The sequence below is a fragment of the Mugil cephalus genome, chromosome 5, assembly GCF_022458985.1.
Source record: "Mugil cephalus isolate CIBA_MC_2020 chromosome 5, CIBA_Mcephalus_1.1, whole genome shotgun sequence".
Classification (NCBI taxonomy): domain Eukaryota; kingdom Metazoa; phylum Chordata; class Actinopteri; order Mugiliformes; family Mugilidae; genus Mugil; species Mugil cephalus.
The window spans coordinates 8,009,882-8,027,332 of NC_061774.1; the positions used below are offsets into that span (position 1 = coordinate 8,009,882).

General features: G+C 40.6%; 3 protein-coding genes across 4 annotated transcripts; 2 read left to right on the forward strand and 1 right to left on the reverse strand.

The window, feature by feature from the left end:
- The first annotated feature begins 222 nt into the window (after window positions 1-222).
- Window positions 223-2,233, forward strand: urp1 (urotensin-related peptide 1). Its single transcript, XM_047585758.1, has 5 exons — window positions 223-376; window positions 598-726; window positions 821-861; window positions 959-1,064; window positions 2,040-2,233. The coding sequence occupies exons 1-5, from the start codon at window positions 274-276 to the stop codon at window positions 2,069-2,071; spliced, it is 411 nt and encodes a 136-aa protein (XP_047441714.1). The 5' UTR covers window positions 223-273; the 3' UTR covers window positions 2,072-2,233.
- A 103-nt stretch (window positions 2,234-2,336) lies between these two features.
- clic2 (chloride intracellular channel 2) lies at window positions 2,337-7,224 on the reverse strand. The gene is made up of 6 exons (XM_047585757.1): window positions 6,900-7,224; window positions 5,556-5,665; window positions 4,889-5,014; window positions 4,698-4,798; window positions 3,722-3,903; window positions 2,337-2,917 (listed from the first exon to the last, which is right to left on the reverse strand). The coding sequence occupies exons 1-6, from the start codon at window positions 6,951-6,953 to the stop codon at window positions 2,756-2,758; spliced, it is 735 nt and encodes a 244-aa protein (XP_047441713.1). The 5' UTR covers window positions 6,954-7,224; the 3' UTR covers window positions 2,337-2,755.
- Window positions 7,225-12,035: 4,811 nt separating this feature from the next.
- On the forward strand, window positions 12,036-16,949 carry si:ch73-335m24.2 (protein eva-1 homolog C). 2 transcript variants are annotated; one of them, XM_047585278.1, is made up of 8 exons: window positions 12,036-12,208; window positions 13,316-13,521; window positions 13,630-13,753; window positions 14,474-14,626; window positions 14,842-14,985; window positions 15,065-15,136; window positions 15,224-15,304; window positions 16,303-16,949. In XM_047585278.1, the coding sequence occupies exons 1-8, from the start codon at window positions 12,112-12,114 to the stop codon at window positions 16,686-16,688; spliced, it is 1,263 nt and encodes a 420-aa protein (XP_047441234.1). In that variant the 5' UTR covers window positions 12,036-12,111; the 3' UTR covers window positions 16,689-16,949. The 2 variants fall into 2 exon arrangements, with proteins under 2 accessions (XP_047441234.1, XP_047441235.1); XM_047585279.1 differs by lacking the exon at window positions 15,224-15,304 and having other exon boundaries at window positions 12,039-12,208.
- Window positions 16,950-17,451: the final 502 nt, after the last annotated feature.

Sequence of the window (17,451 nt, forward strand, 5' to 3'; positions counted from 1 at the left end):
ATCGGAGCTCCTCTGGACTGATTACTGCTGGACAGTAAACATTTGTTTGGCCTCTCTGAACAAGCAGAGATAGGCTCCGGGCTGCATTGACAGGGTCCCCTAAATTGTGTCCATGACGCCTGATCCATCGCGTCGAAACCATTAAGAGCGAGACTGGGTGTGATGATAATGTATTGATCAGAGCGTGATGGATGGCCGCTGAGGGTATATAAGTGAAGTTCTTGGTCGCCTTAAGGAATAGTCCAGATCCGGTCTTCTGAGCATAGAGACATCATGCTTTCTGCAGCACTGTTTTACCTCGTAGTTGTGATTTGTTCTGCAACATGGACACATGCTCTGCCTCTGTACTCTGAGCCCAATCTGGAGCCACGGGCAGGTAAGATGCCTTCAGATTAGATTTATACATATATATATATATATATATATATATATATGTATTTAGGTTTTATTCAAAATGGACTGCTTTTATCTTTTAAACCTTTTCAATGAGTCGGCTAACTTCCTAATATTTTTCGTAAATTTCTTTTGAAAAATAAAAAATCTTCAATTGTTTGCTTTGACCTTGAAGCTTTGGTTCTTAATCTGCAAATTCAACAGATTTTATTCAGAAATTAGTGTCAGAAGTGGAGGACGGAGCCAACCCAGCTGAAGGGGACCAGAGGGACGTGAATGATCTGTATCCTCTACTGATGCATCATAACGGAGGGAGAGACTCCTGGAATAAAGGTCAAATATCTATCAAATATAAATTAGTCAAATGTAATGATGGAAGTGACAATGTTTCATGTTTTTTTTATTTTATTTTTTTTTGTGTCTTCAGGGGCAAAAGATTCACCTCAACAGGACAAGTTCGCAAACATGGTGAGGACAGAAGTGTCTCTGTGCACTTACTGAAGAAAGAAATCGATTCATTCATTCGTTTTCTGTGACCGCTTTTCCTACTTTCTCTCATTTTCAGGTGGAGGATCTGAAGGAGGTTGTCCTGAAGCTGGCGGCGGCCGACAAGCTTCGCTCTCAGGGTTTTCTCAGATCAGAGCAGAACCTGCCAAAAACCAACAAAAGAGGTGAGTGATTGTTTTCAGTCAGCCACACCTGCTCAAACACAGCAGTGGCACACATTAAAATGTGAGCAGGCGTCATTTCAGTGCAGCGAACAATTGATGCAATAGGATGTTTAACTAAGGCTGGCACCTCTTAGAGATAACTTAACTTGGCTACGGCTTAATGTGCAGCAATGGAATCAGAGCTGGAATAGTATCGCTGAATGAAAGCACAGGTACAAACCTCTGCAGAAGAAAACAGTGCCTCATTTTGAGTGTTTAACATAAGATACAGTTTATTTTCTTATTAATTTATTTTTTTAAATGTTGAACCTAAATCTAGAGACAATGATGCTATAAATAAAATTGAGCTTATATGTGCTTCTGGCTACATCAGGATAACTGAGGATCTAATATTTAACGCTACCAATGCAATAAATGTTTAGCAGTTTAAAATAAAGTGGTTTATAGCACTCAGTTATGTAGCTCCTAGTAGTTACAGGGACATTTCATTAATGAACATTTATTAATGCCATGTTCATCTATGACTTCTCTGTTATTGCTACAGTGTTTTATTATGTTGTCATTCATCATGTTTTAAAAATATGTATGAATCAGCTTCCATGTAATTATTCTTACAGCAGAACTGCATTATAGTTTGTTAGAATCTATTAATGATATATTGTTTACAAAAGCTAATATTAGCAAACTGAATTGAAAAATACACACCTCTGCTTTCCGTTCATTTTATTTGAGAGTATTAAAGTCACACATTCATAACAAAGTATGTTACACTTGTATTCATGTAGAGTAGATTTGGGGTGGGAAAAAATGAAAATAAACACGATACAACAGGAAAAGGGTAGAAAGGTAAAGAAAAGTGAGCAACAGAGCAGAGGTCAGTCTCCCAGGCCAGACACACACAGGGGTAAAATTACAATGTGCTGAAACAGGATCAACAGTTTTGGTTACGATTCCCCTTTCTCCTTCTCCTGACAGCGTGCTTCTGGAAATACTGTGTGACCAACTAGAGCACAGCGGCCGGACGTTTGCTGTGATCCCGGTCAGACACACCCTCCCTGTCCATCGAGCATGTTTATCGTCCTCACTGGATCAACAGAAGATATATTTTTGAAGCTGTAAAAGGGTCTTTTTTTGTGGCTGAAAATAAACTTGAATGTCAGAAAATGCCATCCATGTGACCGGGTTTGATATTTTTTTGATTATCATAGGTGTTTCTAATATTATGCGTTATCCAAAAGAGAGCACACGTGCACAAACAATGACAAACGAATGTGAAATATTATTAGTTTAATCACATTAAATTTGATTTATACAGATACAGGAGAATATTTCATGTTCTTCATGAACTGTTTCTGCAGCTACTGCTCACACTAACACAATCATATATATTTAAATGAGGGTGTTTTGATTATAAAAAGAATGAAAAAAAATATTTACACTATAAACAAAAAAATTATAATCAAAAGTCAATTGCACATTTGGCCTTTTCTTTTTCTTATGAGCGTTTACCGACAAACAGTCGATGATCCCAACCAGTAACAACATCTTATTATCCTGCTGCAACATCAGTTCAAGGCTTTTAAGGTGGAATAGTGTCTGGGTCAATGCTGTAGTTTTTAGTTGTAGCGCCCTCTACAGATTATCACAGATACATGCATGGTTAAGCTTGGTGAAAAAAGGACATTGGAGGTCTATGTCCTCTTGTTGGCCACGGTTAAGTAAGCCTTCTCGATTTCGATGTCGGCCGGACACGTCTGTTTGAACTCCTCTCTCTCGTAGGCGTTTTGAAGGTATCTCCACACGCCTGTGAAGTCTGCAGGGATGTCAAAGTCGCAGTACTTCTTGGCTGCGATCTGAAATAAATGGATCAAATTGACAATGAAGTACACAGAGTACATGACAGAGATACAGAGATTGCAAAGAAAAGAGCAGCAATTTAATATGAAGCCAAATATGAGTGCAATAATAAAAATGTGCTTGCGTCATATTTTTGGCACATTACAGAGTCATTCCTAAACCATGACCTTATCTTATGAGAAGAAGGAGAAGAAATATGTGAAAAACTGCTCCTGTACCGTGACTGATATATTATTTTATGTCACATTATTATTATAATTATCGTCCAGATGCATCAATGTAATTATATTAGATCATTTTACTGGTTGAGATGGAGTTTGTTTTAACTATTCTATATAAAGTTGATCCTCCTCTACAGAGTATCACACCATGATTTTAATTGCTGCATTTTTGTGTTGTTGCATATATATATATGTATATTCGTTTTCAGACTCTTCTTATGCGTACATTAAATACTGGGGCCAAGCATTGACTTCAAACAACTGTTTAAATTAAACCACCTGAGAAGTTTAGAAATATTTCTTTGGCGTGATGAAAAGTGATGCAAATTTGTAATAATGCAGTAGATTTTGTGTAGCATTTTGTGTATGCAAACGTTAATCTACTCTGTACAGCTCTTAGCTGTGGAACATTTCTCTCTAAAAAGTCTCAAGCACCTTGAAAAGTTACACTAATCTAATGAATTCACTGAGGCCCTCAACATGCATGTCATCTGTCTTCTTCTGGTCCCTTTTACATGATGATGATGGTGGTTAATTTCCTCTTGGTACAACTGAAACACAATAACGCGGCTGTCTCACCCTGATCACGTGCAGCTTGGGCAGCAGGTTGCAGTCCGCTAGGGTGAGGCGGTTTCCATCCAGAAACTTCCTCTTGGAGACGGTGATGCTCTCTCTCGAGTTGTGGTTGATCTCCTCGGGGAGGGGTGAGTTCAGGTAGATGTCCAGACGCTTGAACTCCCGCAGCAGGTTTTTCTCGTGGACTGAAGGGTCAGGAGCACAAATACATGTTGTGAGTCTTTTATCTGCTTGTAGTTTACCAGAGTGTTTCCATTTCAATTCAGTTCAACGCAATTCAGTTTTTTATTTATTTATTTACTTTCTGTAGATGTAGTCCTGTCCACCTGTGGTGCTTCTAGAGATGTTGTACCAGACTTTACTTTTCCCCAGATGCTTCCAGGTTTTTTTTTTCTTGTGAATTTTCCACTAATCTCCCCTCAAATTCCATGTATTTTGACTTCTTTTGATTTTCCAGATCATCTTTCCCTGGACCGCATTTCATTGGACAAGTAGATTTCTTTGTGTGGGCTGTAGTGCCAAGTTACCGCTGCACCTTTTGTTCCTGATTTTTGTTGTTAGTCGTTCTGTCTCGTCCCCAGTGTGTGTGTCCTGCACGTATTTTTGTATTTTACTTTTAATTTGTGGTGCAAGTGTTCATAAGCATTCAGATCATTCAGCAAATGGTTCCTGTTACCAGTCCCTAACCATTTTAGTTGTAATATAGCCACAAAATTAAAGGATGCAGAAGAACTTGGTCGTTGGTGTTGATGCTTCTGATGAAGTGTGAACTAATCAACTAAAATGCAAGTACATCCACATTTATCCAAGTACAGTATTTCTACAGCACTAAAATGCCCTTGAAGTACATTGTGCATTGTTATTTAGTGGTTTTACATACGGGTGAATGGTGTAACAGGGTACTTTTGAATTAATTTTACCACTTTCACTAGTAGCAATGGCACAGTGGCTCCGAGTAATTCCTCTAAACCAAACTTACAGGCATTATTGGGGCTGTTCTTGATGAAAGCGGAGAATTTTGCGAAAATGTCCGCGCCCACGTCAAAGGACTCTTTGTTTAGCGGGCTGAGGTGAGGATACCTGCACAGAAGAAAGGGCGTAAACGTATTCAGCGGAAAAGCTCCATCAACATCACACCTCGCCGGTATTTATGTAATGATTAAAATATACCTGGGAGGGGCCAGTGTTGTCTCAAGAAACTCCTCTATTTTGATGAAGTCTGTTTTGAGGGTGCCGTTGAAGAGGAGGAAAGGGGGGTTAGTCCCAGGGGCTAGGTCCTTCAGCTCAGCTGGCTTCCTGGAGACGACACAGAGAGATGAAGGGGAAGGAAGACGTGGAGGGAGAGGACTTGACATGTGTCTAGTGACTGCTGCAGCCTGACTGTTATCAAGCGTGTCAAAAAGCCGAGAGTGAGTTTCTTATCGAGACTATCGGAATCAAACACAGCCCTCTGGATTAATGGTTTTAACACCGGCTGTTTGTTTAGGTATGAAAACACAGAGCACAGGGAGTGGTCTCCTGCTAAAAGGTCTGCACTGTGTGTGTTCTGAATCACTCAATTAACGAAGTCTCCCGATCTTATTTGCTTGTCAGCAAAGGCCCTGAGAAATTCATACAATAAAGCCTCAATTGAAGAAGGTGTTTGTTTGGCAGCCACACAGAGCTCTTTGTACACGTTGGCTTCATGGGCTCCTCCCTCTGATATTAACCAGGGGGACGTGGTTTAAATTACTGAGAAAAAAACAAAAAAATAACTGTCAACCCTTAATAGAGTTCTGTGTGAAAGTCCCCACGACCAGATGCTCAGGAAGTGTTTTGCCAGAAGAAGGCTGCTTACTTCCTCATATCAACGGTGGTCACTGTGAACTTGACTCCTTTCAGCCACAGCACCATGAAGAGCCTCTGGCAGAAGGGGCAGTTCCCCACGTTTTCACCATCATGTCCAGCCTGAAAAGAAATAATGTTAAAAAAAAAAATTACTTCACAAAATATCACAGCTATTCTATTTTTAACTAGTGATTTCTTATATTTGCTGTATCTCTGGGTTAAAAAGTTGTCTCAGGAGAGAGAGGTGTGTCTGACATATTTAAAGCCAGCTTCCTACATGGAGGGGGGTGGGATACAGGCATTGTGTTGTAACGGAAAACAAATTGCTCTCCTTCTTCGGCCAGCTGAAACCACAACAACAACACGGCCTGGTTAAAGCCCCACATGTTGTTTGTGAATTTGGAAATTATTCATTGCCAAGACCTAGAGTCTGATGCCGCCCTCTCATCTCAAACAAGTGAGCACAGTGTAGCATAAGGGAACTAGTGGGAACCTTTAGCCTGGCTGTACCTAAAGGTCAGAAAAAAAACCTTCTCATCAGTATCAATAAAACTATTATCTTTGATCTGATTTAACCAATTTGTACAAAAAAATAAACAGAAAAGCAAATTTTCACTCCTTCACCAAAGTTCACGTTGGGACTATTTCTTGTCAGGAAGCAGAGATTTTCTTGTTCACTTAAAACACATAAGTTTGGAAGTGATTAAACACAGAACAATAATAATAATAATATTAACACTCAAGCTTTGGAGGTGACTTGGGTTCAGCCGGGTTCCAGTTGTTTATGGCTGAGCCTAGCTATCGCTGACATGTTGTGTCCAGAGTATTTCACAACTTGTGGGATTGCTCCGCTAAGTTAAGTGAATGTTTTCTTGGCAAACAGACATAACACAGTGCCTATTCCCCTCGACCCAGTTGGACGTGTCAGAGGACACGCTGGAGCCATGAACTACAACATCTGGGCGCACTACCGTGGGAGGGGAAACCCTGCATGAAAAACGTTAGTTTCTATTTGAATGTGTGCGTGCGTAAAGTGGGTGTGCCTGGTTCACGTTTGAGGCCAGCCGCTCTCCATGCTCCCTCTGGGTTTGAGATGATAAGGTGGACTAGTCTGTCTGGGGCCGGGGCTGGCTGATAACAGCCTGCCGGGACCCGCAGTGGGGATACAAACACCTCAACATGTGCAGCACATGGTATCTGGATCCAGAGGAGAGTTGTCCCCTGATTGATGCTGCTCTTAACAACATTTCATCCCATGGTCTTTGACAGCACAGAGTACTGATAAGAGGCTTGCCTCGGTTCCCCCTCACACAGTGTAGAATAACGACAGGGAATCCAGATGTATATTACTGACCTTAATGAACAACTCGATGCTCGGGTCCTTCTCTGAGTTCTGCCGAAGTGCCATGCTGTTTCAAGAAAGTTTCCTTTTCACTTTTTTTTTTAAAATTCCAAATACTTTCTCCAGTTAAACTTTCTCCTCCAGTGGTTTTCTGCTCCCCCTGACAAAAACAAAAAAATCCGCAGACCAGAAGAGAGGAAGCTGACAGCGGTGTCCTCGAACACGAGTGTGGATGTGGATGTCAGGAGAAAGTAAAACGCCTCACGGCTGCCTGTGTTTGTCTGAGGGCTCCTTGGAGGCTATCGCTTTTAACATACTGCACCAGTCAGGGGAGAGGGAGGACTCAGGGCCATGGGCGGGGTACAGTCTCTTATATAGCCAAAGCCAAACTCAGTGCGAGAGCTTAAAATAGGTCCTTCGTGTTGCAATACTCAGGAACTGATAATGATAAGTGACTCAATGCACACAAATTCATTTGAGTTACTCACATTCCAAAGGGAAAAAGCTGTACAAAGACCTGTGTCTCCTGAGGGAAACTGGGAAACAGAGATCTAATTTTGTGGCCAATAAGTTGGACAGAATAATGTGCTTCAAGTTATTCTGATTTTAAAAGTGGATTATTTTATAGATAAATCTCATTTGAGTGAGGGTGTGATAGAAATGCGTTAGTGTACATTAGTATAGATCATTTTTACTTAAGAACTACTTTACCGCTGTTTGTATGAGTTTACCCCAGTGTCTACTCGCGTAGATAAAACAAAAAAACTGTGTTTTGTGTCTGTTGTGTTTTTGGGTTTCACAACCTCTTTTCAAATCTCCTAATGAAAAGAATAAAATTGAATTCTCCCTTCACCTCGACTTTGAGATAACTTCAAAAACTAAGCGCAAAGCATTAAAAGTCTGTGTAGATAGCACATGAATCACAGAACATGTGAAAGCTTAGCATTGCCATTGAGTAACATCATGTTTGTAACTCTACTGTACCTGATGTAAGAGACTGAATGAGTTTCCTTCAAATGAAAGAAATGACGAGAACTGACTTGTACCACGGTGGTGGGATTCCCCTGAGTGTTTTAGGCATATCAGAGTCATGTTGCTTTTGTTTTCTGTTTTGTGTGAGTTCTGGTCAACTAAAGTCTCAACGAGTTGTTATACAGACAATAAAATATGTTTTAAGAATAGTAATAAGAAATGATTAGAAGATGTCTTGGGAGATACATTAACAAATGTGATCACATGACCATAGTGAGCAGGGACCGAAGGCTCACTTCAGCTCTGGCGTTTCTTGTAAGATGGTCTCACTTACAATAATTAGGGGAAGGGAAATTATATGACAAAATCCCTGTGGTGTACACTTCCCTAAAAGATCTGCAACAACTGGCGCGGTTACGAAACAGATTATGAGGATTTTAAAAAGAAAGAAAACATACCAGAGGACGCATGGCTCCGTGCCGCGTACTTGTCTCATTTATCTGCCTGAGAGGTTCTGGGGAATTTACAGAACCCAGAGAGGGAGGCAGAAGAAACAAGGCTTTTGCCTTTAAAATACCAATGCATCCTGGAAATCTGATGAGCAATCCTGGAAGTTTACAGGGACTATAACTCAGGCAGAGAAAGTGATGGAAAGTGGTAGAAAATCAAACTCCCAATTCCTTTTAAATCCCCGCAGTGTAAACTAGGTTGCCTGAAACCTGATCTCCTCTGCGGCACAACGCTTCCTTACAGACACTTCCTTAGAAACAAGAAAGGAATAATCACTCCCAGACTGTCCTTATACTCATGTGGATACCCCTGGCAAGAGATTGGAAAGCTGAATTTGCACCAGCACCTTTTTTTGTGGTTAACTTGACTCAGTCAGCTGGCTTCCCTGGAGCGAATAACATAACTTGATCAAGTGCAGGAGAATGGTTCACATATAAGCCAAACTGATGGAGAGATTAAGTAGGGACCTACTTATGTGTTCTATATTAAACTCATGCTATTTATAAATACATTATTATTATCATCATTTTGCATTAAGTATTAAGTTGTCCCTTATCCCTTTACTAAAATATGTTGGATTCATGTTAATGTGTATTTAAAGAAATTTAAATTTGTGGTGGGAAATTTAAAAAAAATATATAGAAAGTTTTAGACCAGCATCAGTATCCTCTGGTATAGTTGATCAGGGCTTCATCCTACAGCAAGATAATGACCTAAAACTTTAGTCCAAGCTCCACCAGAACTTCCCCAGGATAGAAACGAGATGGAAAGCCTCAAAACATGGAGTGTCTCTAGAGCTGGTCAGAAGAGTGAAATCAAAGCACGCTTCAAGTGACGCACATTTCTGAGTACTTCTGCAACAAAATTGGGAAGAAGACAAATATTTCATTTCCATTTTGAATGTGTGTTCACAAGTTAAATCAGCCAGGGGTGGTTACTGTGATGAGTCCAGAATATATTTTAGGTTATATATTGATTCCACAATTAAATTTTTTAACTTCAGTCGTTCATTTGGTCTCAGCTTTCATTTCAGAGTAACATGAGACATTAACCTGCATACATTTCAAGGAAAAATAAAAACCGCTCTAAACCATATATTTGTACGTATATTTATTTTGCCGTTGTTCGGTGTGTGTGTTTGTGGTTGCGTCTTGCTGCGTGGCTTTTATGCGCTCTACCTAAAAGAAGTAAAAGCCGTTTATCTGAAAGGGGAATATCTCGTCACTCTATTTGTTCCTCCCGTCGGGAGGTGAAAGGAATGCCACTGCTGTATGCAGAGGGAGCAACGCCTCGCTCTTACTCACATGAATAAAACGTAGATTTCTCCTTTACAAGCGTCAGCCTCCATTATTGCGTCCCACTCCGCTGCAGTGGAGGGAGTGTTTATTGGAGCTTGTTTGATAAATGACTGTTGAGAAGTTGCTCACAATCACAAGTAGCTGCAATTGCTGATAAAATCCGACTGTATATGTGTTATGTGTCAGTGTTTGGTTGGTAGGACAACGTCCCTATCAAACATAGACAGGGAAGAGACCTGTGAAAGACAAATTAAGGCTCAAAATCACGGCTTTGTGTCGCAAAGGGAAACCCGTATGGTTCCAGCTGTGTGGACAACACGAGCGATTTCGTGAGACTTCATGGAAAACAAATTCTGGCAGATTCTGGAAATGAGCCGCTTACTAATGCCTTCTCACTTCCTCAGACAAAAAAGAGAGGGAAGCTCTGCCTCATGGAGAGAGATACACATATCTCCAGTGGACACACACAACGGGTGGAAATGACCTCCTGGAAAAAAAGTGCCTTATCTCCATAAACAGGGCCCTCAGTGTTGACAAGTCCAAAGAGAATGAGACTCCCATTTAGAAAACCGACATACAAGGCCAGATTTTAAGATAAGATATTATCACGAAAACATAATGACCTGCTGCTCTTTTGGGGACTCGTGTGTCTGCTTTAAGGAGACGGAAACATTGTGACCCTGGTGCCTCTGCCGAGAGCCAAGAAAAATATCTGAGAAAAATTGGGATTGTTTGGGATTCTCTTCATGTGAAACAATTGGCACCTTAGGATATTATACGGGCTTCTCTGGATCACCCCACAGATACTTGATCAGTTTCAGTTTGGGAAAACCGTTTTTGTGTGTGTGTCAGGCTGCATCCTGTTGGGGATGGCTGCTGCCGCCCATGAGTGTCATTGCTATGGGGTGGGAGTGCCTGGTCTGGTCTATGTGGGTGGTACATGTCTACGTAACATCCACATGAATGAATGCCATGCCCAAAAATTTCCCAGCAGAACACTGAATTGTAACAAGCTGGTCAATGTTATTTACTTCTCCTGTCTTTGGTCACAATGTTGTGGCTGCCTTGTGCGTAATTGGGTGTGAATATTCATCGTTAACCGGAAATGATTGACTAGCGGTCCAACTTTAAATACATGGATGAACAGTTTACAAAATTTCACATTTTACAAAATGAAGAATATTGAAGAAAAAAAGGGTTGAATATACGACACATCTCCTAAAAGACCTGATCTGATTCTTACAAACTGAAGAAGCCTATGTTTCCCTAATAACAGGCATTATCTGGAGAGCTGTACATACATTGTACATCAGCAGATGTAATGATGCCCATTAGGGACGTCCGATATTGACTATTTGCTGATATCCGATAGCCGATATTGTCCAAATTCTTAATTTCCGATTCCGATATCAACCAATATGGTATACCGAAATATGCAGGTGTTTTTTTGTTTTGTTCTGTTTTTTCCTTTCCCAGAATAATTTTAGGTAGCAAGCAACCTGTTAGCCACACTAGCTTCACTGTGTTGTTGTTTTGGCTCCGGGTGCCGTTTGATAAGGTCATCAATCGCGCGGTGGTAAATGTCTCAGGACCCCACAAGCAGCAGCAGGAATGCACAGCAGCACAACCCAGGCATTATGTATCTGTTTTCATTATCGGTGGTAAAACTGATAACGATATGAACAGATATTACAAAAATAGGCTAATAACGGCCGATATTATCGGTTGGCCGATATTATCGGACATCCCTAATGCCCATTGCCAGTGAAAATAAATTTAGCTGAGGTTGACAGATGCTTTGTGTGTCTTTGCATAAAGACTGGAAGTAACTGGAAATTATTAAATCAAATGTTTAGTCTTAACCAGCAGTCTGTTGTTTCCAGTTTTTGTTAAAATCTGGTTTATTTATACTGTGTGTGCGCAATATAAATAAACCAGATTTTAACAAAATAACAGCCACTGTGGGAGAGTGTATGCTTAATTATCTGTATATTTACAGCTACGTACACTGCAATGTTTTAGTATTATTTTTTATTTACATTTTTTAACCGGTGCAGAACTATAATCTGTAAACTCTCTAAATGAAACAGTGCCACTTTTTTTTTCTTTACGTCTTTGTTAAAATAAATCCAACAAATTTGTGAAAGTGTAGTTTACTCCCAGGCTGTGATTCCTATGGGAGGACGTTCCTGTCTTGCTGACAGAGTTTCTACTCTAAAATTCATAAAAATCATCCATTAAATAGCATTAGTATCAGTGCAGGTGCAGCATCGTGCCCAGCGTAACTAAAACTCTCTCTGTCGTGTTTCTTGTTGCTACATTTGGGGGGTGGTGGTGGTTGTTTCTCGTAAAGACAATGCCATCATTGACCTAGTGACCGCTCGCTCCCTGGCGCTCAATAGCACATTACGACAAAACCCAACGTCTGTTGCAGGATATGCACAATGACAATGCCATGGAGCTTCTGCTGGTCTTTCTGTCTCCTGCCTCTCCTCCTGGCTGTGAAGATCCACGCTGCACGCTCGGCCCCTGATTTCTCTCGTAAGTCTCTTGTTTTTGACGTCAATGCTAGAATCAAAATGCTGATAGGGTATATTGTTTCCTAGTTGACTACGCTTCCTTTAGAAAGCTTAAAAAACACACATTTCCTAATAAATGTGCACATCCTGCTTTCTAAGCAGCTGGCGAAGATCGCGCTGAAAGACCAGAATCAGGGTGAAAAAGCTGCAGAGCAGGTCCTGAACTCAGATATTCACTGAATAGGGCCAAATACTCCCCAAGCAATAAATAAAACACACTTTTGCTTCACAAGTTGCTGTTTTGACATGTGACTGATGACATTATAGTGGCAAAGTTTGGACAAAACCAAAGGTAGTTTTTGTCTAAGGCGCTTCTGTCGTGGTCTTTGTGTATCTTTTTATGTGACCGCAGCATAGAGTTCATTTTGTGTGTGTGGCTGCGGGCTCTAATAATAGTCCATTGTGAGTGAGTGCCTGGTACCGTGAACCACTTGCTCCCTGAAACTTCACCGCAAAATTATTCCATCTCTGTAAAGGACATTCATTTATAATTACTTCCTGCTGACTTCAGCTAGCCTCGTGTGTAACTACTTCCCGTTATCCTCCTAAAACCCATCAACCAACCTTTAAACGTTTGTAATTTGCTGTTTGACTCTTTCAATAACTTATGTACTCACAGCATGCGTAATAAGCGCACGACAACACAATGGCCGAGTACAGGAAATGCTCGTGGGAGGTGACTTCACTATAATGTCCATGTGTTTGTATGTGTGGTCATAGTCCAAACATTGTCTTGGAGAGTTACACCCAGTAACTGGGACACCACCCAGCTGACAACCATGACTGCAGGGACTAAAAAAAATCACCTTTTAAATCACACTACTTACACTTGTGCACACTGAATTGCTTTGAAAGGATGTATTACTAAGTGATAACAACAGCGTAACAAGGGAAATCTGAGTCATTAGCAATAAATTAAATGTCAAGCTCTTGTTTTTATTACTGATCTAACTCAAACTGGAGTAACATGTTTATCCACCTGTATGATCTAACAGAAACTGAAAAGATCTCCCAGATCAGGTGAAATTAACACCACACTGTTTTTTGTTGTTGTTGTTGTTTTTTCCAGTGTATCTTCACAACATTTTGAAGAACCACACGGCCCACGCTTGTGAAGGAGACATACTCATCATTGACTGTCCCTCCAGGACATCCGTGGCCGTCCTGTCGGCCTTCTATGGCCGACGTGTTCCCAGTCAGCATCTGTGCCCCCCTGCAAACTCCAACACAACTGTGGAGGAGGACACTGAATGCACTTCCCCAGTGGCCATCGAGGTACGTAAGGCCACAGTGAGATGAACTTGAACTCCGTGTCTCAGTGCCTCGTCCTTCCTAAAACGATTGCGTGCGCTGTAGACAACACAAGTTTTGCTGCCATTGCAGAAAGTGCTGTCAGAGTGTCAGGACCGGCGGTCGTGTCACATCCCCGTCTTCAGTCCGGTGTTTGGACAGGACCCGTGCCCGCTCACCAGCAAGTACCTCCTGGTCGCCTATAAGTGTCGACCAGGTACGTCTCCACTGTGTTCAGGATGTGGGACAGATCAGTCTCCAGGGAAACAATATTTTGTTTTTATTATTTGACATGTTTCTTATTTGAGAAAAGTGGGGTTTCACTAAAACAACCGAACTACGTTAGCCTTAGACTTAAACTGACTTTAATGATCGCGAGGGAAATTACTTTGTCATCATAGCTACGTTGCACATAAAAATAAACACTTATAAAAACTACAAGAAAGATAAATAAAATGAGATTAAATTAAAGTAAAATAAAAATAAGTAAGTAAACAAAAAAATGATTTGACATAGCAATACAAACATACTTGAGTTGTATTTTTTAACACTGTCGTTCTGTCTAGAATAAGTTGGCTCAGTTGTCATGGAGATGTAGCTGAAACCATGCATGCTTGCTTGAGCAAAGTCCATCAGCTGATAAAGATCATATACAAATCAGATATGATTGAAAGGCAGGCAGAAAACCACTGTTAGTCTGAAACCTTACATAGTATCAAGTGAGTATCTTCCAAAGTTATTGTCTTTATTACAACATCCTGTCTTTCTGTTATTACCCCTCTATTGTGACACAAAGGGCAAATTCTGCATCAGAAACAATGTAACTTTAAAGGCCAGCACCTCTGAGCGTCAGATTCATTTCAACTTTGACAGATAATTTTGCTGAGGAAAGCTGATTTTTTCCCCTCGTCACTGTTTCACGTCGTCTCTTTTGCAGAGCACCACCGCACAAGACTGGTCTGTGAAAATGAGCGTCTGAAGCTCGCATGTAAAAATGAGACCGTCCTCGCCATCTACTCTGCCACTTTCGGACACCTGCTGCATGGCAGCCCCTACTGTCCTCAGGAACCTGGATCACAGACTGACATGGGTCCGAAAGCCCCACTTAGTGACAAATTAGACGACGATTGTGGAGACGTGATGATGAACAATATCTGTCATCTATTTAACAGAATATATTCATAAAATATTAATTATGCATAACATTTACATTTTCCTTGGTGCACATTTTCCTTTAAACAGCCTTCAAAACTTTGAGAAATTACACTTATTTCTACATTTTAAAAATGTATGTGGTTATTTCAGAGTGTCTGTCTCCAGTGGCTCTGAGGAAGGTGTCACGCAGGTGTCACGGCAGAGCAAACTGTTCAGTGCTGGCCGATATTCAAACCTTTGGGGACCCCTGTTTCCCCGGCACCAGGAAACACCTGCGAGTGTCCTTCACTTGTGGTAAGAGACGAATGAGACGTTACTGAGGAGATATGGTTTACTGGTTAATATATAATGTCATCTCTCGTTTCCCCTTAAGTGCCCCGATATCTTCTGGAAGACGTGGGACGAGGGTCCACAGATCCTTTCTTGATCTCAGACTACACACACGGTGAGGGTGACTCCCAGTATTCACAGGCTGTGTTGCATGCTACAGACTTTGACCGGTGTCTGAGCCCGGACCCCCTCTCACCTGCAGGTGGATGGTACACTGGCCCCACCTACAGGTTCCAAAACGTGCTCTTAACCAACTCTCTGGAGATCATTGAAAAAGTAATGGGTATGTGCACTGATGCCTGTAGGATGTCAGGCTACAGACGCATGTGCATTGTCGTGCTTGAAGAACAATGTGGGCGTTGCAGTTTTAGGTTCAACAAAAGTGACACAATGGAAAAAAACAATGTGATGCATTCAAGAACAAGAAATAAAACGATGTATTTAATATCTCCAATCAATCACATTTACATCCACTACGCAGCTGTCAGGCCAACACAATCCAGTTCATTAGCGGTGATTAAACACTGCTTTCCAAACCTAATTTACCTTCTACACTTGTTGAGCGTATACAAATAAATGTTGACGTGTCTTCATTGAACAACTCGCCCTCATTATTCTACGTAACAACATTTGCATTCAAAATATTTTGAATCAGGGCTGATAATTGTCCGTAGCATGTCCTGTTCAGTTCATTACCATGTCTTCAAACCAACTCATACCTAATGAAAAGCTGATTCATTTATAATATAATCAGCAGGTAAACATTTTACTGTCTTAATGACGGTAACATTGCTATAAATTAGTTACTTTACTGAATTACTGAATGGTGGATTCCTCTGAATGGGAATATTCATGTATGCTTATTCTGGTGCTGTCACTTTGGCTGTCACTTATGGCCAAAATTATTATTATTTTTTTTTTTTTTTTTTTTGCAATAATAGTACAGATTTAGGGATTTACAAATATTTGACTTACTCTATTTCCACACTATTTAACCATGCTTTGAGCTATTTTATCAGGTAAAAGCATCTGAAAGATGTTTTAACTAAGGAAGTTTCAAATAATATAAAAACTTGCAGCACTATTTAATAATTAGTCAACATTAATGCAAACACTATGTAACTTGTGGTAAACTAGTTCATAGAATATAAAAACCAGTACAGTCTTTTTATAAATAATGTGGAGCTGATGATTTGGATATTTCACAGAGTGGGCAAATGATTTATTTGTTGTTTTCCAGCACTTTAGAATCACTCATGATCATCAACTTCTCCCTTCCAGGTTTCCCTGAACGTGTGGCTCTGTACTTTGTCTCTGGCATCTGTGCTGGTCTGGTTTTCCTGCTCTGCCTGTTCGGTATCCGCTCCACTATAGTGAGAGACGTTAAAGATCTGGTTTCTGACCTGAGCGATGAGTTGAAGGCCTCTCGCAGAAAGCGCAAGGAGCTCATGGAGGACCTCTTTGACGATGAAGTCTCGGACACGTCGTCTTTCCGTCACCTCACGCAATCCTACCGCACAGCAGACATCTTAAATCCATCAGCTTTAACACTAGAGATGGTCGACCGTGAGGTGGAGCAGACTAGAGATCTGCCCAACGGAGACATCTGGCCCAATCGAGACTCCAGCCCTTACGCTATTCACAAGATTAAAACCTACAACAATTGAGAAACGTTACATGTTTTACATCTGCTTTAAAATGTGAGCTGTTGAATGTTCTTTTTACTTTAAATATAACTGTTCATCCTTAAGTCCTCGTTCATTACAACCATTATTAAGATTAATATCAGCTAAGTTGTTGGTTAACTTCCTCGTGGTTGTGTTTTGTGAACAATGTATGGAGCCAACGGTTCAACTTCAGATAATTTAACATTTTAATTTAACATTGCTGAGACGTGCTTGCTAATAAAGGTTGAATTAGTTAGGTGAGATCTCTGGTCTGTGTTCAGTGGCGTCTTCATATAATGTTTCATAAATACTTGCCCCACAGCACACCACAGGGGATGCAATCAAATCAAAGACAAGAATTAAATACATTTTAAAGCACTATTTAATGATGATTTTAACCTTGCAAACTTTAGCAGCTTTTAACTCTTGTAAATACACACAAATCATGTTTATCTTATTTATTAATTACTTTTAGCTTGAATACTTTTTAAATCCACATCATATTAAATATATACCATTTTATCTTGCATTTTAAACACATAATTCACCACAGCACATTTTGACTTATATTTGGTCACATGATTTCTCCACCACTCAACACCAAGGCGAGGCTGCAAAGATGCAAAATAATTCAAAAGCTCACCGGCTCCTTCTTCTATCTTTGCAAGTTTTAATCCTGCAGTCTCCTTTTCCCAAGCACCAGTTCGTTCACACACTCCTCGCTCCTCAATGCCCTGTGAGTGAGTGCCTCCAACTATCCTGA

Excerpts from the sequence above, each read along its gene's own strand:
- clic2 (XM_047585757.1), bottom strand. The coding sequence starts at position 6,953 with ATGGCACTTCGGCAGAACTCAGAGAAGGACCCGAGCATCGAGTTGTTC. Across the intron at positions 5,666-6,899 it reads GCATCGAGTTGTTCATTAAG|GCTGGACATGATGGTGAAAA; the intron begins GTCAGTAATATA and ends ATTTCTTTTCAG. Across the intron at positions 2,918-3,721 it reads CCAAGCTGCACGTGATCAGG|ATCGCAGCCAAGAAGTACTG; the intron begins GTGAGACAGCCG and ends CATTTATTTCAG.
- urp1 (XM_047585758.1), top strand. The coding sequence starts at position 274 with ATGCTTTCTGCAGCACTGTTTTACCTCGTAGTTGTGATTTGTTCTGCA. Across the intron at positions 377-597 it reads CAATCTGGAGCCACGGGCAG|ATTTTATTCAGAAATTAGTG; the intron begins GTAAGATGCCTT and ends CAAATTCAACAG. Across the intron at positions 862-958 it reads AGGACAAGTTCGCAAACATG|GTGGAGGATCTGAAGGAGGT; the intron begins GTGAGGACAGAA and ends TCTCATTTTCAG.
- si:ch73-335m24.2 (XM_047585278.1), top strand. The coding sequence starts at position 12,112 with ATGACAATGCCATGGAGCTTCTGCTGGTCTTTCTGTCTCCTGCCTCTC. Across the intron at positions 13,522-13,629 it reads CTTCCCCAGTGGCCATCGAG|AAAGTGCTGTCAGAGTGTCA; the intron begins GTACGTAAGGCC and ends CTGCCATTGCAG. Across the intron at positions 13,754-14,473 it reads CGCCTATAAGTGTCGACCAG|AGCACCACCGCACAAGACTG; the intron begins GTACGTCTCCAC and ends TCTCTTTTGCAG.